The 24255-nt window shown below is 42.3% G+C and overlaps 2 protein-coding genes and 1 long non-coding RNA gene across 12 annotated transcripts; 1 reads left to right on the top strand and 2 right to left on the bottom strand.

The window, feature by feature from the left end:
- Positions 1 to 343: 343 nt before the first annotated feature.
- LOC147983112 (uncharacterized) lies at positions 344 to 3776 on the top strand. 4 transcript variants are annotated; one of them, XR_015614941.1, is made up of 7 exons: positions 344 to 646; positions 708 to 789; positions 874 to 985; positions 1731 to 1938; positions 2022 to 2161; positions 2334 to 2393; positions 2714 to 3776. It is a non-coding gene; the product is annotated as an uncharacterized LOC147983112 (long non-coding RNA). The 4 variants fall into 4 exon arrangements; XR_015614939.1 differs by having other exon boundaries at positions 2245 to 2393; XR_015614940.1 differs by having other exon boundaries at positions 2334 to 3776.
- Positions 3777 to 5769: 1993 nt separating this feature from the next.
- Positions 5770 to 14308, bottom strand: LOC125535224 (MRG family protein). 4 transcript variants are annotated; one of them, XM_048698274.2, is made up of 11 exons: positions 14075 to 14308; positions 13302 to 13355; positions 13102 to 13115; positions 11234 to 11379; positions 10761 to 10799; positions 10496 to 10533; positions 9666 to 9770; positions 8088 to 8167; positions 6944 to 7113; positions 6218 to 6302; positions 5770 to 6129 (listed from the first exon to the last, which is right to left on the bottom strand). In XM_048698274.2, exons 1-11 carry the CDS (start codon positions 14222 to 14224, stop codon positions 6045 to 6047), a joined length of 966 nt encoding a protein of 321 aa, XP_048554231.1. In that variant the 5' UTR covers positions 14225 to 14308; the 3' UTR covers positions 5770 to 6044. The 4 variants fall into 4 exon arrangements, with proteins under 4 accessions (XP_048554231.1, XP_048554229.1, XP_048554230.1 ...); XM_048698272.2 differs by having other exon boundaries at positions 10475 to 10533; positions 14075 to 14307; XM_048698273.2 differs by having other exon boundaries at positions 10475 to 10533; positions 10761 to 10796; positions 14075 to 14306.
- Positions 14309 to 17568: 3260 nt separating this feature from the next.
- LOC125534779 (uncharacterized) lies at positions 17569 to 23538 on the bottom strand. Of its 4 annotated transcripts, none has more exons than XM_087542847.1 (8): positions 23265 to 23538; positions 22653 to 23075; positions 20760 to 21318; positions 20015 to 20677; positions 19678 to 19984; positions 19362 to 19555; positions 18849 to 19084; positions 17569 to 18769 (listed from the first exon to the last, which is right to left on the bottom strand). In XM_087542847.1, the coding sequence occupies exons 2-8, from the start codon at positions 22827 to 22829 to the stop codon at positions 17879 to 17881; spliced, it is 3027 nt and encodes a 1008-aa protein (XP_087398973.1). In that variant the 5' UTR covers positions 22830 to 23075; positions 23265 to 23538; the 3' UTR covers positions 17569 to 17878. The 4 variants fall into 4 exon arrangements, with proteins under 4 accessions (XP_087398973.1, XP_087398974.1, XP_087398972.1 ...); XM_087542848.1 differs by having other exon boundaries at positions 19678 to 20215; positions 20261 to 20677; XM_087542846.1 differs by having other exon boundaries at positions 19678 to 20677.
- Between the last annotated feature and the right edge of the window lie 717 nt (positions 23539 to 24255).

The raw sequence follows: 24255 nt of genomic DNA, 5'->3' as shown, positions 1-24255 counted from the left end.
GAGATTGTTTTGGAGCACCCATCTGTAGATGCTCTAACACCTTTAGAACTAAATTCGGGGGTACCGGTTTCATCACATAGAAACCATATTTAGATATATTAAAACTGAGTACCCTCCCAGCCCTCTCACCGCTCCCAGCCATCACTCTCGACTACCGTCCGTTTTCCCGATTTGAATGTGCCTAGCCGTCCGATGCTCTGCTACGTGGGCCAGTGTCGAGGGGACGCTGCTCCCGTAACAGTTTTCGAGCAACCTGGTTAATTGGGCCCGGTAGAGCGCATGAGGCCCGTTTAGCCCTGTCCCTTTGCAGTTCACGTTTTCGTCCAATGGTCTTCCTCCCGTGAGTCCCCTCCCCTCTCGTGTCCTAACCTATCTTCACGCCAGGCTGCGCGTCGATCATCCAGCGTCTCTTCGGTTGGATCTGGAAGTGATCGGGGTTGGGACTAAGCCGAGGGAAAATAATGCGGCGACGGGAAAGATGTGAATAAGGCAGTGTCGTGCTAGATCAACGATGCGAAGAACATCACGCATCGCGGGTATGGGGTGGAAAGTTTGTGTGGGGCCGCGATGCAAGGATTTTTGCTACCTATTGTGTCACCGGTGGACTCGATCTTCCAATTCTGCCTCCAACCAGGACGACTCAAAGGTTTGGTAGCCTTTCTCGATTCGCCACCACAAAGGTTTCTCTTTTTTTTTTTTTGCTTCAGCGCCTGCTCATCTACCCCTTTTAACCCTAGGCGTTGAAAGAAATGGAAGCGACAACAATGAGATTATAGGCTGGGTCACCAGGTAAATCTCATTCTTCATAATCAAGTGTTATACATAATTACCTCTTATATCGTTCTTATGCTGTCACTTGACACGATTCTGCAGGGACACCATTTGTATATTGTACTCTACCAAGTGTAGCAAACACATGATATCACAAGCTATGATACGAGGATACCTAAGATGTCTGCACTGCTAATCTATTAAGCATTTTGCGGTGAATTACTTTTCTATCTGAAATCCTTTTATTTTTTGTCAAATAAACTATGAACTCACACATGTTGTTTGATCACTGAACATTAATCCATATTGACGTTAACCCTTTCTATTAAAAAAAGTGAACGACAATATGCAAGCTATTGCTGAGGATTTGACCTTATGATGCATTAAGGCAAAGAATCTTGATTTTACATTTTTTTTATTCCTTCCCGTGCTATTTATATACTTTTATTCTGGCGGCTTCCCCATCTAGGTAGGAGCTCACACCTCGTGAGTTTCTGGAATTAGCATATTTCCATAGCTTCGTACAAAAGCATTGTAAATTTTATGACAGAATATAACGTGGTAATTTTAGGAAAATATACAGCGAAATTGATTAATTTTGCATCTGTCCAAGTTGTGCAAACACATGTTCGGTTATTGTTTCTTTAAACTTCTAAGGGTTTGGATTTTTTATCATGCTATATACACATGCAAGGGAGAAGTTTTGTGATTTAGTAAAGGATGTCAAGGTGGACCCTGAACTCTGAAACTCGGGTCAAACAACATTACAGTTTTTGATATTTCTTATTATTGAACGAAAGCTAAGCTTTCAAGCCGTAGCTGAGAGGTGTTCATTATGCACTTCCATGATTTGAGGCTTCATGGTGGCATTGATTCTGTTATTTGAAACTCTATATGGTTTATATAGATTGGCCTTTTTTAGTTTGATGATCTATTTTCGTGCCTTCCTTTGTGGTCAGGTATTGTTCATTTACAACTGAAATATCATGGTTCTTGCTTTGTGGAGGAGTTAATGCCATTACTTTGAATAGCGAGGATCTCTACAGAATTGGGCAATCAAAGATTTTCATCATATTGTGGGTAGCATTTGTGTCCTATTTCCATAGGTTCAAGTTGTTATTAGCAGGAGCAGGAACATAATTGTTCTTAGCAGGCTGACCAAAAAGTGTAATTTTTCTGCCACCAATTTGTTCAGTTTTCCTTGTCCTGCACTTATTGGCTTCACCTCAAAAGTTTCTTCATGTTTGCAGGGAAGTAGTAACACCTTGCAACAGGACTTACTGAAACAGGAATAAGAGTCGGCAGAGCAACTGCTAGCCAAAACGTCAAGATCTTAAATTTACACGAGTGAAATGAAAGTGCCATATGATCTTTTTCATGATCACTTTAGGTATGGCTCACTTACAAAAACTATGCAGGTTTCTCTTGATTAATGTGGTGGTCATTTATTTTAGAAAACTTGCATGTCTTCAGGCAAGTGGCTAAATGTGGAAAGGTACCATAATTTATTATGGGCATGTATAAACAATAGCATGATAGTGGGCCTGTGTTTTATTTCCCAGCTTGAAAAAATCAGCAAGGATGTTTCATAGCCATACAAGATTTCTAAATCTTGATACTAGGTACGTATGGTAGGTGATGCTCTCTTACGAATATTAATATAAATGCTACTCTCTCTATAAAGAAATATAAGAGTGTAGTGATCTAAACGCTCTTATATTTCTTTATGGAGGGAGTATTTGAGTAGTGATGCTACTGTTTAGGTGCATCAGTATACACTATTATCGCTTACATTATGATGTTGCTTTATGGTGAACAACTTTAATTTATTTGCATGTCACACTACTTGAGTTAGAATTTCATAACAACCTACTACCATTTGATTGAGCGCTTTGGAGATGATTTTTAGTTTTTTACCTCAACAAAACTTTCCTTATTGTAGATCATATGAAATTCTTCAACCAGAGAAGATCTCCTCAATGAGTTAAACTACATTATCAGCCATCTATCTTGACACAACAAAGACATACTGAAATAACTACATTGACAGTAATTTGAGACAACAAAGACATACTCAAAGAAAGCAATGAATGGTCACTGAGAAATGATATTGTATTTCAACAGTCTCTATGAAAACACTGAAATTGTTCATCTCTATTCTATGAGTAAGTTTGACATGTTTTTTGACAAATGATTCTTTTGACCGTCTAGATCTTAGTGATGTATTTTTATGGACTTCGGTTAGTCCATGGTGTTTTAATGCACTATATGTGTATTAGTGTATGCCCAAATGCAAATGTTGTCGAAATGTATGAACGCAGATTGCCAGTAGGAGAAATTTATTCCTCTGTTGTAACCTCTATTTACATTTCTGAACTTTAAGGGGATGAGAATTAGTAATTGCACTACTTTCCAATACTGCCTTAAGGTTTTAATGTATTTGTCAAATTTCTGGCATTACAGTGCAAAAAGTTATTAAAAATTCTATCACAATAGATGGGCGCAGCAACGCGCGCCATCATTGATCTAGTACTATGTTTATAGCTACACATCGGCAACAACTCCAGTGAACAGTGTCCGCCTCATCATCTGCGTCCTGTGACTGTGGGAGGGGATAGAGGAGAAGATAGAGAAGGCACCATAAGGGGCGCAATCAACACCCTAGGTACTGACCCATCAGTCATTAGAGGCATAGTTCGATGATGATGTAGCGGAGAAGACGATAGAAGCGCGAGACTTCAAATTCAGTCGTAATCGTCTCCTTCACTCCCGCTATGACCGAGGAGAAATGTTAGAATGGATACACATTGGAGATTACAAACTGGAGATGAATTAGAATACTGTAGAGATAAAAAAAAATCTTCTTGTACCACATGAGGGTCAGATCATTACGACACCAAATAAATATTCAGGTTATCTATATTTTCTACAGTCGACAGTAAGATGCTCCTTCTCTGTCTTGCGATGACAGTAAGATATTTCCTTTGTCACGCTTAGCAGGCACGAGAGAGTATTTTTATAGCTTGGAACCGTTAGACAATACGAATATATTATGAATTCACATGGAAGCTCACTTCATACAGTAGAGCACAAATCTCTATGGCATGTTCACCATAGGCACAACACAAATGGGTATGGGTACATTGGATACACTTCATGTCACTAAATTACTCTATATTAACCCATGGTTTATACTAATGATACCCCCCCCCCCCCCCCCCCCCCGCTCCCGCGTCTTCTCATAATATGGTGCATATTGGATTTTTGCAAAAGTCAAGCTTCACAAAATTTGATCAAATTCATACAGGAAATACCTAATATATACCAAATGAAAATATATTTGATAATGAACCTAATTACAATGATTTGGTATTTTATATGTTGATGGATTTTTTTATAAACTTGATCAAAGTTTACAAAGATTGACTTAAAAAGATTCTAATATGTGCTATATGTTGGGACGGAGGAAGAACATACTTTTAAAACCTTTAGAACTAAATTCAGGGGTACTGGTTTCATCACAAAGAAATCACATACTAACAAGGTAGTAATTATTGGCCAAGGCGGTGTCTTAACGAGAAATACGAAAATGCTAGACCTACCAATAACTCTTACGAAATCTTACGTACTAACTCCCCTTTCCCCCAATCTACTACCCCCCCCCCCCCCCCCCGGCGCCCTCCCCTCCTAATTTTAGGAGTGATGGGCCTCACTCTCCACTTTAATCTGATCAAACATTGCCAAATCAGATCAGACCGTAAACATCCCACGTATGTGATCGGAGAGAGCACCCGTCGTCCAGGAGCACCCACCAAGGCATCACCGGCATGGGGCTCGCGCTGCAGTCCGTCCCCATCGTTGTGGGGGGCCTCGTGCAGTGCTTCTACTCGGCCATACCAACAGACGACGATGCAAAGCCGACGGGGATAGACAAAGAGGAGGCCGACAGCCGCTGCTCCACCCCTCGCAGCTCCTTGGTTCCTTCCCCGTGTGGTCGTTTAAGCCTAGCCGCACAGTACATATTCCCTGCGTTCCTTTTTACTTTGCGTATTAGGTTTGCCTTAAGTCAAACTTAGTAAAGTTTGGCTAAATATATATTAAAAACTATCAACGTCTACAATATCAATTAAATACAATATGAAAAGATATTCCGTGATGGATGCGATGGTACTGATTTAGTGTTGTGGATGTAGGTATCTTTTTCTATAAAATAAACTTGGTTTGAAGACTTCCAGGACAAACCTAACACGCGGATAGTACAAAATGAGAGTACCATGCGAAGCCGTTGACAATACAAATATGTTAGGAGTTGGACGTGGAAGCTCTCCTCTCACTTATTTTGCACTACTCCACGCCACTCATTCAACCTAAGCTGTGATCAAGCTTCACGTACTATGGAATAAACATTGAATACACTTGATTGATACAGATGGGCCGGATTGCCGCTGTTGGCAAAACGGGTTGCATCACCTTATTTATTTTTTCTTCCAGCTGACGGTCTTTTCGCCTACGATTTAGTTACATCGTTCGCCCAGAGGGGTTCGGGTATTATCAGGAACAAGTGCAAGTGCAGGCACCCACACCAAAACACACATCTAAGAGTTAAGCAAGTACTAACAGCAAGTGAAAGAAGAAACACGTTAGCTCCCTATACTTGGGCTCTTCACACAGAAGTTGCCCGGTTTTATAAGCTTAAATCATTCAGAAAACAAATTCTGAAATATAGCTACTTACCAATTCCAAAAGCAGGCACCACAGAAACAAAAAAGTCCAGAAAAATAACTATAGTCAGTTTGAAAGAGGAACTCAAATTCATATGCCTCCATTCACTGAGCGCTTTAAAACAGATCTAGCGATATCAATCATGCCACAGAAACCACATAAGTAGTTCTTGGGCCAGACCTTGCCCTTAATACGATCCGCACATGGGAATGGAGGGGGCACTCGCAATTTGGTGTTGTCCAAAGAAGGAAATTATTCAGAGTTGGCAAGAAAACAGAGAGATTCTGCAAATGTACACTAGTGAAGTGATGTAGGACAGTCTCAGGGGCACCACACAAATGCAAGGATTTTGTACGCAGGCCAACACTGACGTTGGACAGGTCAGCTACATGAACTTGTTGTTAGCAAGCAGAGCGGCGATCGGCGGTCACGGGTCACACATCCCACAAAATATCCACATCCAAGCAACAACCAGACTATGAGGTGTGAGCTACGCAGTACAAATCCAGCAGTGGATGGCGCATCCGACATACAGACACCAACGTTTGCTTCTATTTGCCTTTTGCCCCATCAGCGCCTTTGGAATCACCGTCGTACGCAGAAAGGAAGAAATGAACCTGGTTCTTCTGCAGAAACCTGACATTTGGTCGATACGTTTAGCGGACCAGTTTGGCCTCAACCAAGAATCAAGCACACGCTGACAATTTAATCGAGAGTTGCTTACTTGAGAATGTCCAGTAATTTCTGCTGCAGCTTGTTGAGTGCATCTTCTTCCATGTTCACAGAAGAAAGTAGCTCTGGTAGTTTCACTGTAAAGTGGTAAAGTAAAGCCGTTCAGACGCCATGGTAACAATGTCATGGCAAGGTGACAGTCAGAAAAATGATATTGACATAATCAAGTAAACAATCCTACTAAACTAATCAAAGCACAAGCAATGTGCTTTCTGAGGTACCGACAACTATCCCAGATCAGTTCAGCAAACATATAATGTACTTGGCAAACAAGTCTCCCCATAGTAGAAAGCTAGTGGTGCATGGCCGCTGTTTTCAGCCCCTTTGCAAGGCAAGAAACATGGTTTGCTTCCAAGTAAACATGCCAGCTTTTTTTTATTTCATTGGGTTTTGGGTGACTTGCAGAAAGAGAACCAAACTGGGGTAGAGTCCCTTTAGAAGACAAGAAATTGTGCACCGAGCTTTATAGGAAGACTAAAATTATAATGCCTCCATGAGTAAGCATCTTATCAGTTCAAACAACAATAACAAGGATGGTAGATACTGCTACAACTGACTGACAGTGGATCAAGGAAAGTCAAATAAAGTAATAAGATAACACCTAACGTCATTTTCCAAAGCTCTCACGAGCACTTCCAACTGAGAGCCACAGGGGAACTATATGAAAGGATAAATCAAAGACATAAGACAGCTCCTGGAGTGGAAAATTTGGACATACCAAACAGGCGTAGTAGATGCTCAGCTCCATATACAGTCGAGGGTGAAACGTCACCTTTAATTTCCTCCTTATACTGCTTTTGCTCTTTCTTGTATAAAAGCATGGCAGGCAATGCTTTATCAAAGTAACAGCGTAATCCTTTCGTTACCTCAGCACAAGAGTCACTTATCCTTCAAAACAAAAGGTGGTAACCTTTAATGGAGAAAACAATGCTTGACAAATGACACAAGTAGCTCTGGGTCACAATTAGAACACTATTGCACAAGAGAATTTGCAACATTTAGACAGCCAACCAAATAAACAGTTCTTCATTAGCTTAAGTTGTTGGGAACTTCACCACGCTGATGGCGAATTAGCAGATTTGATCCAGGAAGGTTAGAAGGCCAATTGATGTTTTTTTTTCTTTCTGTCATATTAGTACGCCTAAAAGAATTGGCACATAAATTATCTGCTGCATGGTAATAACGATCACTAGCAGGGGGCGCAAGGCACATCAGCTAAACTATAAGCCAAATCTGTGCAGATGGGATGAGTTTCAGCAAGCCTGATACAAATTGTCCCAAGCCCATGACAAGCCCAACAAGCGTACAGTAGTTAAGAAATAGTAATTCATTTAAGAAAATTACAGACCCCGCTACAAATAAAAAAAGAATTGTTTTTGGTAATATTGCTGGAAGAAGCCACCTGAAGTTATGGAAGGCTTGAGCTCAATCTCAACATAAGACGTCATTTTTCTCACAGAAAAAAATAAAAACAGGTCTTTGTGCCTTACATATGCAAGCTATTAAGTTCCTTCAGAACTAATCAGACCAAACGTTTTTTGCTATATTGCTGGAAGAAGCCATCTGAAATCAGGGAAAGCTTGAATTCAATCTCGACCTAAGAAAAAACGATTTTTTTCCACACAAACAAACAAAAAGCAGTCTGTGTATCTTGTACACCTGCTAGCTGTTAACTTTTATCTGAATTTTGCATGGAGCTGTTTTCTCTGACAGTAACTAAAATGGCACTACGATGCTTCAGCATTATGCAGTCAAGCCGTTGCATAATAGGAAAAAAATGGGAAGTTCACAATTCTAGTAAACTACAAATGTGACCAGAAAAAGAGGCTAATAAACAAGATATCATAACATAGATTACTGACTTGTTATCCTTCTTTACCCGATACTCCAAATACTTCGTTAGAATATCATCAACAGTGGGCGATCGAGGTAGTTTTACAAGCTGCAGGACAAGGAAAATGCTCAGATGATGTCATCAAATTATAGCAGAGAATTTCCCAGAAATAATCGAGCCAAGCAATGAGATTCAGCCCACAAGTCTGCAAGAACAAAGATGTGGTTCTCTCTGTGATGACAAAAAAACTGATGAAAATGATACCATGCTGAAAATGCAGGATTCTCAGCATGATTTTCTAACAAATAGCATTGTAAAGTCCAAGTCTAGCGCGGTGGCAATTGACTTAAGCCCTGTTTGGAATCACTCCGCCCCGCTCCACTCCGCGGAGCGGAGCTGGGCTTGAGCCGCTCTGTGAAAACGAGCTACAGCCTGCTCCACTCCAGGAGCGGAGTCAAAGGAGTGGAGTGGAACCAAACAGGCACTTAATGGAGACTTTTATGGATGGCGGTGCAGGATTATCCAAATTTCTAGCTTGAGGACAAGCTGTTTTGTAAAGCGGGTGGAAATGATACTTCTTTACGGATGCACATTTTGAGCGTGGGAATCAAAGAAAGCCAGTAACTCGTAACATGATGAGTTTGGGGGTTTTGAATATATTTTATCAAAAACTAGGACTAGAAAATTTCTGCAGATTTTCTCAAATTAATTAAAGCTCAAATGGGAATTTCATAGTAATTTGTGTTCAGTATTATTAAATTATAACATAAGTTGTATGTACTTTATTTGGTTTCAGCATATTATAATATGCCTCACTGATTCTTTGTGGATTTCCTGGAGTTCATTTGGTATTTTTCTTGCTTTATTTTTATCTCTCAGATATTCTTAATTTGAAAATGCCTATTTAATTCATCCAGCCTCACAGGCCAAATCTCCTCCCGGCTCATCTCGCTTCCCCTCAGTCAGTTTCCCGATACTGACCATGTAGTCCACCTGCCACCGCCTTAGGGTAGAATTAGGTATCCTTTCCGGATACGATTAAGTAAACTAGAAAATGATATGATGATTGAGTAGAAGGACATCCTATGTGATCTTTTCATCAATCAAGAAAAATTGCATCCCCCAAACAAAGCGCAGCTCAGAGCCATTTTGCTCTTGGCACAAGAGGGGGAGCATGAGCTATTTGTGCTACCCTTTTCAATCTCCCTGAGACAACTTCTTCAATCTCCTCTTTCCCATCAACGAATATCAGCCCCATAAGAAGTAAAAAAATATATGTTTGAACAGAAACTCAAATCTCAAGTACTGGATCATGTTTGGAAGTTAAATAATGGTTTCTTTTCTAGTAAAATGTTGGTAGCTGTCTGATCCGAGCCACATCTTATCGAATGGCAAAGACTGCTAATTCATTATTTTATTCTAAGGTTTGTTCCTATTTAATACATGTCCTTCCATTCGCCGCTTGTTATTTCTTTTTCTTGGTTCATGCTATTTCCCAACCAGCTGAAACACTATGCAACTACCAACTAGTGATGTAAGAAAGAAGATGAGTGCAATTCAGATATAAATAAATGAATGAAAGATAGTGCAGTCAAGAATTAAATACCTTACCCAGCTGCGTGACAAACTCCCAATCATCAACAAGTTGCTTCTTTAGTGTTACGGGAAACTGTGACATTAGGAGACTCTCTGATGACCTTCTTTCCTTTTCCTAAATCAACCAAGGTGGAGTCATTAATACGTTACAGCAACATCACAAGAAACTTGATAAAGGACTATGCAAACTGATTTATTACAGTCTACCAATTTGGCAAAGATATCTGAGCATCAAAGTTATTAGTCTATTTCATTAAGCTGGACCATAACTTCATACTGGATAAAAATGATGGTTCTATGTCAAGCTATCGAAACTAGGTAACTGATGCTCGCCAGGTCGCCTCAACTAGTGGCGATTTCAATTTTTATGATATAGACCATACAAATGCAATAACTTGAACAAGTATGCAAAATCTCTCAACAATCATTTTTCACACATTAAGCTGCTGGCTCATTCGCCAAAAGAAAAAAAACTGCTGGCTGCTGTTGCAGGCCATTATGCATATGCTGTCTAAAATATGAATTTGGAGGTCAAACTGCTACAAGACGGCAAGAGAATGGTGTCATGTATTGCACGGAAGTCATAATTTTTGTGTGAATTGTCATCCTCAGTCAAGGAAATTTGAAGATATCACTGGACTTATGCAAATTACAAAATAAAGTAAAGTACAGTACTAAACAATAAATAAGTATTAGCATTTTGGAGGAGCGCAGAAGTGCAAAAGGAGATATGTTTAATATTAGTATTGTTCTGTATATGGATAATATGCATAGAGTATGAACTTTATAGAAAATCAAATCAGATACTTAAGAATGTACATGTTTGGGAATCATAGCCACCTCAACGCCAAGCTGATTCTTGCGCTTCTTCCCCTTGACTGGAATTTCAACATAACAAGTATATTAAAGTATGTATCATACAACTACTCCCTCCGTTCCAAATTACTCGTCGTGGTTTTAGTTCAATTTAAACTAAAACCACGACGAGTAATTTGGAACGGAGGGAGTAAGTAGCTGGGGAAAATCTGAAAACAGATAAATGCACCAACAGAATAAAAGAAACAGATGACATAAGGAATTCTGTTAAAAAGAAGAGTAAACTTACCAAGACCCTTAGTGTCCTCTTTATCGCCTTTTGCATCTGCTGAAAGCAAATATGAGAGCCAATCGGGAGAAATTTCAACCAAAAGACCATAAGTATAAATATGGTCGAGATATGCCGACTTTCTAATGCCCTATCAAAGTTCTGAAAGGCGGCCACCTAACCTACCAAGGCTCTAAGAGACACCCTTACTAGAACAAATCACCTTTTAGAACATTGTAATCTATATTCATTACTTCATTAGTGCAGACAGGTATAACTAGTGACATGCTTATCTATCACCAAAAGTTGTTTCAGCACCTATCAAAAAATCATTCCAATAATGGGTTGCAACTTAACAATTTACTTCAAAAAGAAGATATGCAGGATGGAATTTGAGCTACATCAGTATGAGATGATCAAAATGTTCAGTTATAGCCATCCCATGGATAGAAATGAATTGCAAGATGCTGCAATTACTGCAAAATGTCACTAACCATTAGAGCCTTTTGGGTTATGCTGTGCTGACCGTCCACCAGTCCTGACGGTTTTGTCCCCTGACTGGTTTTTCAGCTCTAGTTGTTTGCGAACATTCTCTTCAGTTAACTTCAATAAACGATCACTTGCGACCCATTCATCCCAACTATAACCATTGAAAACTGAATAAGTTGAAAAGAATGTGTACAACTGTATATGGAGGATTAGAACAGCAGGGATGGACAATTAATTAACTGCAATGATGCTGATATAATTAAAATGACAGAAGCAAGCAATCAACAGGGATTCATGAAGAAGTTAATGGAATATAACTGTGCACAACCATAAATCTGAAGATGAAATACCATCAAAAGATGGCCTGCACGTCAATCCTTTTTAGTTGTTCATATTAACAGCAGGTAGCAACTAACATAGGAACCCTCTTCCGCGAAATTTACCAAGCCACTCAAACAGCTGTATTAGCTCATTCAGAAGTCCATATAAACAGAGGACAAACCATACACTTTAAAACTGGCAAGTGCATGAAAGCAGAATTTCGATTGGCACAATTACTGAACCAACCCCTCCATCCTTCTGCTTTATTCATATTGCCAAATTCCATCCACCACCCACTCAATCAGCCATACACAAAAACATGGAATCACTTAGGCTGCTGAGACATATCAATACCCTGTCTAAGATGCCTTCATTACCACAATCTTCGAACTTCAGGAAATGAAATGCACGGCTAAGAACAAATCGAGTAATAAAAAACAAAACAAAAGCAAGAATGGAATCATTAGACATCCGTATGGGACACAATCCAGGGCCTTGACTGTGATAATGAGCAAATAAAGTATCACTGTTGTAATATGTTATTACTTTGTTTTGCAATGTTAGTACAAGTCCATTGTGTGTACAAATCAAAGCTGCCTAATCTTAGTAATGAGTAATGACATTGGATCATACATAACGCTGTCGATTGACATACTACAAGTCTACAGCCACCTCCTTTACGGCATTAAGGTGGGAACAGAGAGTCGAGTATTGCAATAATTACAGTCTTGACTTCTTCGACGTACATCACGAAATGATGGTGCACAAGCAAATGGCCTTATATTGTGAAATGGTTTTGCTTACTGTTAAGTTTACAAGGAGTATGTTGGCAACAGACAACGAAATCAAAGGTATAATAGAATAGTACATAGACACTAAAGGACCAAACATATAATCATGCATAAGACTAGCACTGGCGCATTATACAACATAAGTCGACTACATTAAACTAGAACATAAATTATTATGTTATAAGGGATCAAAACTGGCCATGTTTAACATAACTTATGTAGGCAAAACATGCAGCTCAAAGTCAAGGCTTTTGAAATAATGTGATGTTACATAAAAAGAAGCACATTATTTGATACGAATATATCTGGCTAAACGAAAAGGCATTTGGTTTAGTCAATGCTAAGAAGTGAAAAGCCATGCATAACTTCGTAACCCTCATGAAAACTAGGTGGTTGCACAGCATTCCGTGATTCCAAAGATAGGCATACACACAAAATTGAAGATCAACAATTTCCAAGATGCAGCACGAAATTTTATTTCTTGAGCTGAAATAAGAGCAGCAATAATGCATCTGTGTTTAACTAAGTTTAGAACATTTCCTTTGTAGAGAGTTCAACTTGTAATGATAGAATGGCTACTGCATGTGATGATGGTGTCAATTGCTTGACCAATAAGAACATCAAATAAAGTATATTGCAACTAAAGAACTGTACTACATATCTTACAAATATCACTGACGTATGCATCAATAGAAAGAACAGGAACAGCATAATGATACATTTCTAATTCCAAGTGAACAGCCACTGCGGTATGCACTTACTTTTTATTCCATCCCTGCAAAAAGGGAAGAGACAAAGTTAATAACAGTGGGAAAAAAGGACCTACAAGGAAGAGCGGACACATATATAGAGATTATATCTTCTGATATCTTAATGCTAAGAGTGGTCAATAATTTCAAAACAATGAGGAAACACCGCCACTCGTCCTCCCGATTTTACAACGGCGATTTGGGGGACTTACAAGATAATGGACGAAATACCGCCACTCGTCCTCCCGATTTTCAGTTTTTTGAACCTTCACAGATTGAAAACAAATAACGAAACTTTGTCATCAGCAACATATATTCAGCATAGATAAAAAAAACACCGGCAAAAAATATTCAGCATACATAAAAAAACACAGGCAAAAAGTATGTACCAAAGAAACATATACGCTGCATACACTTATATCATGCACTTCCCAACCCGACATTCACAGCTGGGAAATGTTGGGAAAGAGATACTACTACATTTTAGCAGAAACGAAAGCGGTCTACTACAAGTGAAGAAAGAAAATAAAGAGTAGCCGTTTTCCTTTTCGTTTAGTTGGGTTGCCTTCCTTTCTCCCATTATTAAATCGGTACTACTGAGGGGAGAATCCACCTGGTGCTAATCAGGGTCTGGTACTGAGATACTCACAAACTTGTGTCTACATGCGCTCTCTAAATAAATTTTAAAAAAAAATTATGCCCTAAAAGTAAAAATCTGGGCGGCGCTGCGTTCCTTTCTTATCTGAAGAGAAGAAGAGTGCTGCGCCGTCCGATGCGATGTACACGGCCTCGGATTACAACTTGCTGAACCCTCGTCTGCACCGACGGCCCCGCCCCAAACCCTAGCCGCGGCCGAAAAAAAAACGGAACGGAGAAGCGGGACCTCCCGGGAGCCGACGCGGCGGCGGGCGAACCCTAGACCGGAATGGGAGCCGCGCGGAGGTGGGGAGAGAGGGGGAAGGGGAGGGGAGGAGAAGGGGGCAACCTTGGCCTCGTAGAGGAGCGGGCCGTGGTAGGCGAGCACCTTCTCGCCCTCCGTGAAGGAGACCGAGGAGCCCTTGGCCCTGTCCCTGTCCTTGTCCTTCCCGCCGGCGCCGCCGCTGGTGGTCGTGGTCGTGTTGGAGCTGCCGCCCATGGCGCTGGAGCCGGGACGCACGCCGATGGGAGGGGGGGTGGGGGTTGGGAGTGGAGCGGAGCGGGGGAATTCGGAAATGGGGAGAGGGAAGCCGCTTCCGGTGCCGAGGTGAGGGGAGAAGAGGAAACCGGCCGGCAGCGGTTAAAGGGGCCGGGAAGGAGGAGTGGGGAAGGGCCTTGGGCCAAGGCCCAAACAGGAGGAGGCCTCTCCTTTTTCTCACTCACTCACTAGGCTTTCTACCCTCAAACAAAAAAGAGTACTAGGCTTTCCCACTTCCCTTGGGGTGGGCTTTGACACTTCCTTTAAAAAATTCAAGCAAATAAATGTTAGGCTTTGACATTTTTCTTTTACAAAAAACTATAAAAAGTTGACAATCCTTCTCTTAAAACAGTGGAGTGGAAAACGGTGGTGTGTGAAAATGTATGCGGGATAAAAGAATCACACGTCAATGGAGTGGAAACAGGGCCGGCCCAAGCAGGGATCCAATCACGTGCATGTCCACTGTACGTAAGCATATTGGAAAGGAAAAAAAGGGACAAAAATCATAGCAAGCCCAACACATTAGACACATAGTCAACCAGCCAAACTTCATGTCCGACCGGTGCCGATAAAATATTCTTAAAATTTCTGAAAATAATTGAGTAGATTGAAATAACAAACTTTTATCATATCAGATTTTTTTTGTAATTTATACTCGCGGCTCGAGGAACAAAAATAACAATCATGAAACAGATGGTATGTAATTAAAATTGAACACTAACCATGATGAATGTGTTATTTTTATTTCTCAAGCTGCGAGTCGAAGTTGTTATTGATTTATCTTTTCATGTTAGATACACACTATGTCAATCAACTCGTTATTTTCAGAATTTCTTTTAACTTGTACTGTCTCATTTTTAATGTTTGGTGCACCGGTTGCATACGAAGTCTGAGTGGGCAAGATAGATCCTCAATAAACTGCTATGCTAGGATGGAAGTCATGTCGATTACAACACAAATACTAGCCAAACACTTTTATTAGAATGTGTTAAAATAAATAAGTGAAAAGAAATAAATAATATACTAAAATAATACTAGGAAAGATAAATTTATAATGTATAGATAAAAAACAATAACATATGTAAAAGGGTAGGCCTAACAGGGAGAGGGGTCGACAGTTCCTTCTCTACCAAGGCGAGTGCTAAGATCTTCTGTCTCACGGCTGCTCCACCAATTCTCCCCTCCGGAGTCCTGGTAGTGACATGTGACCCTTGACAAAGTCCCAATTATGCCGCATGTAGGATGGCGTTCAACTTCTTTACATGTATGCAATGTTCTTGGTGACTAATTTCCTTACCACGTCACAATCCTCAATACTCTACTATTGTCTTTATTCGGTTTATATATTTTTAAAAACTATAATTCAAAATTTTTAATGTGAAAAATGAACTTTTCACGTGTCAAAACTGCGCTTAAAGTTTTCTGAATTTCTTGATTGAAAAATACCATTTTCATCATTTTTAACATCTGGAAGTAAAGTTTTCGAATTTTATAGTTCGAACACAACAATTTTATTGTTAGTATTTTTTATTCTATTTTTTGCAATTTGTGTGCTTCGAAATTTAAGTTTGATTTTTCTTTGCATAGTTTCAAACATGTAGAATAAGAAGTAGAGATAAAAAAAGGTCACTTAGCATAAGCAACGAGGGGTGTCTCATCTGAATTTTGTCCCTAGCAATATTTAAAATATTTAATATTTTAAGCTCTAGATGATAAGTATACATATTTAGACTCTTTTTTTCTTAACTAGATGAACTAGCCATCATATTGATAGTTAGAATATTATCTGTAAAATATTTGCACTGATTTGGGTGGAATGGATAGAACTAAGCTGAACAATTTGAACAATTTTCCTAAAATTCTCTTGTATACTTTCAGGTACTCCAACTGATATAAACTTCAAGTTGAATTTTTGAAGATCAAGTGATCGACAACATCGTCTAACCATCTCACATTTCAAATCACAAAATGCAAGGCGTCTAACATACAATTCAACACCTTCCCATGCCATGTTCCAATCTCAACAGGATGTTGTTATGTGAGCGTCTCTGCGAGACATGTTTGAATTTGTTTGGGTAATGTAAAGAATTTGTGGTGCCCTTATACGTACTCACATTACTTGGAACCGGCATAGTATGTGAAACCACACTCTTCACAATAACACAAATCAACTCTTTTTTCTAGGTTAGCCAATTAGTCAGGGTGTAAGTGTATTGTCGTGAACTTTGATTGCTTGAAGATGATAAATGTTTATGTAGAATGGACGGTTCTCTTTGGGCCCATATGCGGCCATCTTCGACGCATACATAACATTGATGAATGTAGTACTCTCTCCGTCCTATAATAGAAGAGCGTTTTTAATAATACATTAGTGTAAAAGAACGCTCTTATATTATGGGACAGAGGGAGTAGCTAATACTCTTTCTAAGCGAGCTCACTCTTCCGCTAAGAGAGTCCGGCTGCTAGTGAACAATGTTGCTGGTACTGGTGAAAAATGTGACAAGTTTAGATTGAATGTAAAGGCCGCCTAATAATAAGCTCGGTACAAGACACACAGTTGTTTAGTGGCCACCTATCTCTACTATGCCACTCTTATGACCACCTCTAGTGATCAGTAGCGCATTCTCTTGTGTCCATTACAAGAGCGTTGGATTATTGCCAAGTACTCCATCTCTTAGTGATCTAAACACTCTTATATTTCTTTACGGAGGGAGTAACTGTCTAATATCTAAATACGTAGTATCTCTACTCCATAATTCTCTGGAAAGATATCCAACCCTTAGATATTCTTGTAATATCTCCTTGGTTCTCCCCCGCAAAAAAACTATATCTCCTTGGTTCTCTAGAACATTACAGCTAATTTCTCGACATTTTTGGAATACTCAAATTGTGCATTGTTCATTTCTCAATGGCAGGTAATAAATCTGCAGAGTTTGCACTGGTGAAAAGCTGAACTTGAACTCAATCAAACAAAACTCCAGATAGTGCAAATCAATCTTACAAGAGTATATAGGATAAACAAAATTTAGGGTTTTTTGCGGCAGTTGACCGGTTGGAAAGAGAGAGTTGCTTATAGCTGTATCTGGTCTCCTAGAGAATGACTATGGAATCAAAGACCTTCAGCAGTGTGATTTTTTGCTATGCAAAGGCCGGGTGTTACTCATTGTGTTTTGTATTCTCTTGATGCCACATTATGAGTCAACAAAAATGCCCTTTATCAGAAAAAAAAAGCAATGTGATTTTTTGACATGTGTGTATCTGATATAAATTATATATACTGGAAAAAGGGTGCAAAGCACCCTAGAGAAAAGACACCCGCATGTATAATTAGTTGCGAAGACTAAGTAAAAGTACAGAAGGTAACATTACAAGCAGTCAATTGTCCTGACCTACCATCCACATCCCCTTAACTACCCTACCTACGCTGGGATCTCATCCCATCGCTCTAACAAGTGTGATGTGAAATGCAGAATGATACATACATACAGCCAGACATATATACATACATAGCAGAGGTCAAGGCTGCTCCTCCTTTCCTCCATGTGTATGCTATTGCCATCCATGAGGTACCTTGCCATGATGATGATTGATGTAGCTAGCCTAGAAAGCTAGGTGTTAGTCAGAATCAGAGCTGGAGCTGCTGTCCGGCTTTGCCCTCCGGCCTTGGATCGCGGGCTTCAGAGCTTGCCGAGGGTCGCGGAAGGATTGCTGTGACTGGGACGGCTGCTTGCCCCCTTTCGCCGGTGCTGCCGCTGCCGCCGGTTTCTTGTTGGCAGCAGCTGCTTTGGCGGCCAAAGCAGCCGCGTCTTTCACCTCCTTGCACACCTTCTCCAGTATCACCAGGAAGTCGCGCACGACGACGAACAGGCGCAGGCCCTCGTCCTTCCCCTTGCTGCCGTGGAAGTAGTCCACGGTGGAGCGCACCATCAAGCGGAGCTTCTTCTCCTCCTCCAGCAGGCGGGTCACCTGCGCCTGGGAGTTCTCTACGAACTGGGCCAACTTGCGTTGGAACCCACTCTCCTCCTCCAAGCTCTTAATGCCCGTGTTCAAGAACTCGTTCGCCTTCACCAGCCTGTGCCCGAGGCTCGCTACTGCGATGGTAAGCGCGTCCGCATCGAGGATCGCTGCCTTGCGGACATTCTGGAGGTCGTCAGACAGGCCGGACACCATTTCGAGGCCAAGCTGCTTGTAGTGCTCCGTGTCGTCGCCGACATCCTCGGAGAGATCATCGGTGCCACCGCTCACGCTGGAGACACTGCTGTTCTGCTCCTTGGCCGCCCGCGCGGCACGGACACCCTCCGAGCGGATGATCTCCTGGACGACGAAATGCAGCAGCGTCGTCTTGCCATCGAGCCCCTTGACATCAGCCAGCTTCAGGAGGGTGTCCAGTTTGAACGCCTGTGCTCCCCCTCGAAAGGTGCCATCATTCATTCGGTTGCCAGTTTTAAGTACAGCCTCCAGTAGCTTCTTGAAAAGACGGCTGTGCCTAAGCTCGTCGCAGGCAACCTGATTGACTAGTAAATCTTAATCAGTGCATATATTGGTCAGTAGAATGAGGCATCTGCTAAATCTTAGCTTAATTTACCTCTAGGGTTTTGAATGACTGCTCCACACTTGTAGCTTCTTCCGTCAAACTGGCCATCAAAAGCAAAGTCTCCAAGCGCTGGAAAATGTATGGGATGTCAATGATGGTCTTCAAGAATTGCTCCGCTTGACCAAGTTGACTCATTTCTCCAGTGTACAGCCGAAGCCGTAGCTCCTCATCACTGGTTGGGGTCCACCGTAGCAAGGTTGTTATCAAATCGGCTGGGAGATCATGCCCTGCATGCAATTACCAAAGGGAACAAACATGCCCAACTATTTATTGGTCCCAGCTTACCATAGAACAAAATTCAAGAGTTTATATTGTAAAGTGCAGTGCTTGACTCAAACAAAAGATCCATCCATGTATCTGTCACCTCCTCACCATGCATATGGAGCACAGTTCATGTATCCAAGAGATAGTAGATTTTAGACAGGAGAACAAAACACAAACTGGGCACTGCAATGTGCTTGTGGAGGGCAACTTTTAAAGTAAAAACACAATGTGTCGCTTTACCTTCTGTAACTGCAGTATGCACGTCTTGAGCTGTAACACTGAGTGCCTTCAGTGATATTGATAAATTTTGTGCCTTTTTAGCATCCAGGATCCTAACGACTTGAGGAGCTTCCTTTGCTGGCTCTTTTTTGCTATCATTACTTTTGTCAATAGGTTTGCAACCAAAAAGAGATTCGATCATCTCCTCATTAAACCTACAAATGAATTAGTACGATTGAAGAGTTAATTGCAACAGCAAGTAAGAAGTTGAGTGAGATATAAAACAACATCAGCAGCATAAGCAGAAATAATAACAAGAGAGGACCGGCTCGCTTACTGGAAGGATCCTGCTTTAATTTGATCCCACACCATTGCTTGATCTGTTGCAGTAACTTTATCCCAGAAGAAGGGCTTCAACTTTGTTTTCGAAGAGTCTGCAACAGGAGCTGCAGCTCCTGGCTTCTTAAGCGGCGGAGGTCCTTTTCTTGGACCACCGGGCATTGCTGGTGGCGGAGGTCCCCCCGGTCCACCACCTTTTAGAGGTGGAGGTGGAGGTCCAGGTCCTGCTCCAGCCCTTGCACCAGGAGGTGCTGGTGGCCCTGGAGGAGGAGGCCCGCCCGGCTTTGGAGGTGGTGCGGGTGCACCTGGTGCAGGCGGTGGTGGTGCTGGTGCACCTGGCGCAGGTGGTGGTGCGGGTGCACCTGGTGCAGGCGGTGGTGGTGCGGGTGCACCTGGTGCAGGCGGTGGTGGGGCGGGTGCACCTGGTGCAGGCGGTGGTGGTGCAGGTGCACCTGGTGCAGGCGGTGGTGCTGGTGCACCTGGTGGCGGTGGCGGTGCTGGTGCACCTGGTGGTGGTGGTGGTGGTGCTGGTGCACCTGGTGGTGGTGGTGGTGCACCTGGTGAACCTGGTGGTGGTGCACCTGGTGAACCTGGTGGTGGTGCACCTGGTGACCCTGGTGGTGGTGCACCTGGTGAACCTGGTGGTGGTGCTGGTGCACCTGGAACTAGAGGAGGAGGTGGTGGTGCTGGTGCACCTGGAAGTGGAGGAGGAGGTGGCGGAGGTGGACCTGCAGAAGAAACTGCAGCCTTCTCGGGTTTGGCCGTCGGCTGTCCAGCGATGGTTGTTACTTCGTACGAAGCAAACCTGCTGTGTCGCTCCATTAGTTCTGCCTTCATTGATGCTGCTCCTACTGACTTCAGTTTCGTGGCTGGTTTTTCAACATTCAACCTCATCACTGGTACTGTAAATTCAGGCTGCTGTTTCTCAGATGCACTGTTTGACAATCCTCCCAGCCTACTGACATCGATCTGGGTGGCGGAATCCTTACGGGAAGAACCTGATGCACGTAAAGGAATAAATACAAGTAAATGACATGTAACATAATGGATGGAAACTAAACAAAACTGAGCTAACACCACCTGTTAGGTCACCACCCCCCACTAGATCATACGGTGCTGCTGGCTCTTCGTCACACATCCCACACAAGCTACCGACAAGGGCCACCAATGCTACACAAGCCACTGCACCAATGACAGCAGTGGATGAACCCGAGTCATCATCCTTGCGCTTCTTTCCCATAGAAATTTTTATGCTAACAGCTAGCGGACGAGCCTCTGCTTCGGAAGAGAAAAGACCCCTGATTGCTTCTTTTGCTGGCGGTGACAAAGAATAATGTGATGTTGAAGCTCCTTCAAGAAGGTATCTTATTTTTGATGCAAAAGACAGTTTGAAATTATTGGAATGTGGCAATAAGCTTCCTGCCTCCTCCTCAGCATCTTCATCCTGTGTATGCCCAGAGCCATGTGGCGAAGGAAAATTATGCTTGCTTAAGCAGTCCAGAATAGTATCGGCAACTTCTGGAGACAAAGAAGTGCTCATTCCTTCCTTGGTGCTGAATGCAAGGGTGTGATTGGACTGGTTTTTAACATCTTGAAGGATTATCCTATCTAGACTACAGTTGAGCCATAATTGTTCCACCTGAGTGTAATGCAATGTACGAGAAATAACAGTTAGAGCTAAAAATGTGGATATTATACTTTAACTTACAACAAGAATCATATAGTCAGCACTTGATGGTTCTTGAGGAGGGTGTTTCTCATTTATAAGAAGGATATATAGCTAAAATTCCTAGAAATTGGCAAGGTTTACATAAAAATAATTAATAATTAGATAGGAAAAAAACTACCTGGGTGAAATGGTGTGATGGTAAAAACACTATTGATGAGAAAAAAAATAGTAACAGGATGAGAAAATGATGGTGCTACTGATTAGTTGTTGTCGTCATTTTTAGAGTGAATTCCACTTTTTACCTTGTAGTTGTACATTTGTGACACATATTACCCCATTTAGCGGAAATTTTATCGAAATATCAGATTTTGGAGACTTTTAACACGGTTTTACCCCAGTTTTACATTTTCTTTGTTTATGGTCGATAGGATCGGCATGTTGCGTCATTGATTCGTAAAAAAATCTGTAAGGATCGGAGGGCATCATTGGCGATCTTGTCCAAGCTTCTCTTGTCTATCTGTTCCATTCCTTGTGGCCGTCCACATATTTTTGGATCCGGAGCATCACCTCACACCTTACCTGATGGACACGCATCAGAAAACGAGGGTCCAAAGCTTTCAAAAGGGGTATTCTAGACGAATTTTCACTCGACGGGGTAATTAGTGTCACAAATGTACAAATATGGGGTAAAAAGTGGAATTCACTCTCATTTTTACTTGGTTTCATGAGCATAGACAAAAGACATAAAACATTGTTATTTATACTATGTTAACTAGTCAGGTTTCATGATAGATGATGAATATGAGTAAACCTTGTAAGTAAAATTCTACAAGAAATTCTCTTGAGATACAAAACCCACTCCATTTTGGAGTACAAGATAGTGGCATGTGTATCACACAAGGAAATCGACAGTAGTGTCTTTAGCACTTGCTGCATCAGTACTGCAGGTAACCCGGTATTATGGCTTGCTGCCGTAAGGCTGTAGACGGAATACAAGCATGAGTAGTGTCATTGTTCCGCCGATGACCACAGAATCTTGATTTCTTGGTTTACTTTCCCTGACCCTAAACAAATTTAACCTAAATAATCTGTCTTTTTAAAAAAAAAATTGCGAGTGAACCTAAATAATCTATCACCAACAAAGCTAAAAAGCCACCACCTTGCGCTTTTCTTACCAGCGCGCACGGTTAAGCACAATGATGCACACATTAAGCGCAATTAAGCTAGGCATTTTGCTGTCATGAGCCTAGACGCGCCTTTTCTTAACTATATGCAATGCAAGACAGAATAACTCCAATTCTTACCAATTCATCACCTATTCGGCTCGGGGGAGACGGCTGGGGAGGTGGCGGCGGCCAAAACAAGTTCTTCCTGATGGCGGCGACGAGCAGCAGCCCGTCGCGGTCTGTTGGCGTGAGCAGCAGGAGGGAAATGAGGCATGCGCTGAGGAGCCATTTCAATCTGCTCCTCGGCCACCTCATCCTATGTAATCTGCTTGCTTGCCTAATCGACCCCTAATTCCTCGCCCAGCCGGCCATTGCTCCCCAGTGGGGATCGGCACCTCAAGAACACCGAAGGACCGAGCACCGATTCTTCCTCGCTTGATTCTCCTCCCCAAATCGCTGGTCTTGGGACCAAAACTTGTGGAGGTGATTTGCCCAACCAGATTTGACAGGCTGATGCCCGCGCTAGGGGTTGCCACCTGTTGATGTTGGATCTGGGTGCCTCTGCATTCGGATTAAGCCACGGAAAAGGGGATAAAATTAGAAACTTTTGGCAAGAAGAGGACGAACCCAATAATAATGATAAAAAATCCAAAAAAATCTGAAGGGATCTGCGGTTCGTCGGTCGATCCATGCGGCGGGAAAGGAATTTGGATGGATGGGGGAAGAAGGGGGGGAGAGAGAGAGAGAAACCTCCGGTTGTCGGCGGCCCGGACCGAATCTCGCCGGAGGAAAACGATGAGCCGCCACCAATCCACCAGCCTGGGCACCGCATGATACGGCGGACGGGAAACGAAAAAAAGATGAAAGGGAGCAATCTCCCGTCCCTTGTTGCCTCATAGCGATCTATTTTTGGGGGAATGCTTTGGTGTGAGATGGGGGTGGAAGAAGAGAGGCTGCCCTTGAGGCTAGGAGGAGAGCAGCCATTGCTCCCAACCACACTCTGATTCTCGTGCGTTTGCTCTGCAATATGTTTCCCAAAGGTTACATGAAAATTGTACTAGTAGTATATTTTCTCTAAGAGCAACTCTAAAACCTCGCCGGACATTATAATTTATAATTTCAGATGTTTTACTGCTCCTTTTTTTTCCAGGCAAATCGGTCCGCCGCTATATTTACTGGACATCAGCCGATTTAGGGTTTGTATCCTCCATTTTCCCACCCGCCTCTGCCGCAATCTCCACTACTCCGGCGCCCAATTCCACTTCTCCGATGACTGATTCCGTACGCAGCGCCCATTTCTCGCAGATTAATGGTTGGCAAAGGTCAGGGGTGTGAGGCCGCGGCGGGTTACCGGCTCACCGCCGCACAATATAGTTGGCCAAATGGGCCGGTTTTTTCGGGCCGGCCCGTGAGCACGCCGGCACGGCCCACCTTGGGCCAGGCATGGCACGGGCTAAACGGGCCGTGCCAGGCACGCGGCACGCCCTGGGCCGTGCCTGGGCTTGGAGGCTGGGCACAGGGGCCGGCACGGCCCGATTAAGTTTTTTTAATTTTTTTATACATCTATATATGGCCCAACATGTAAAAATAGGCTAAAAAAAGTTCAGTGCGTCAAATAATAGACTGAAAATATGCGGCCCACCGTGCTAAACGGGCCAACGTGCCGACCCGTTTACTAACTGGCCCGTGCCTGGACCTGGAGGCGCAGCACGCGGGCCGGCACGGCACGGCCCGTATAGTA

Source organism: Triticum urartu, chromosome 2A (genome assembly GCF_056163025.1).
Source record: "Triticum urartu cultivar PI428250 chromosome 2A, HENAU_Tu73, whole genome shotgun sequence".
Lineage (NCBI taxonomy): Eukaryota > Viridiplantae > Streptophyta > Magnoliopsida > Poales > Poaceae > Triticum > Triticum urartu.
The sequence above is the reverse complement of the archived record's forward strand: the minus strand, read 5'-3'. Positions and strand labels throughout refer to the sequence as shown.

What these genes read in the sequence shown, in the direction of transcription:
- LOC125535224 (XM_048698272.2), bottom strand. Translation starts at nt 14,224, where the DNA reads ATGGGCGGCAGCTCCAACACGACCACGACCACCAGCGGCGGCGCCGGC. An exon ending in TAACCCAAAAGGCTCTAATG is followed by an intron (nt 10,800 to 11,233) that starts GTTAGTGACATT and finishes ATTTGCTTTCAG; the next exon opens with CAGATGCAAAAGGCGATAAA. An exon ending in TGGCTATGATTCCCAAACAT is followed by an intron (nt 9,771 to 10,474) that starts GTACATTCTTAA and finishes TGGTTGATTTAG; the next exon opens with GAAAAGGAAAGAAGGTCATC.
- LOC125534779 (XM_087542846.1), bottom strand. Translation starts at nt 22,829, where the DNA reads ATGAGGTGGCCGAGGAGCAGATTGAAATGGCTCCTCAGCGCATGCCTC. An exon ending in GGGGGGTGGTGACCTAACAG is followed by an intron (nt 20,678 to 20,759) that starts GTGGTGTTAGCT and finishes TACGTGCATCAG; the next exon opens with GTTCTTCCCGTAAGGATTCC. An exon ending in ATTAAAGCAGGATCCTTCCA is followed by an intron (nt 19,556 to 19,677) that starts GTAAGCGAGCCG and finishes ATTCATTTGTAG; the next exon opens with GTTTAATGAGGAGATGATCG.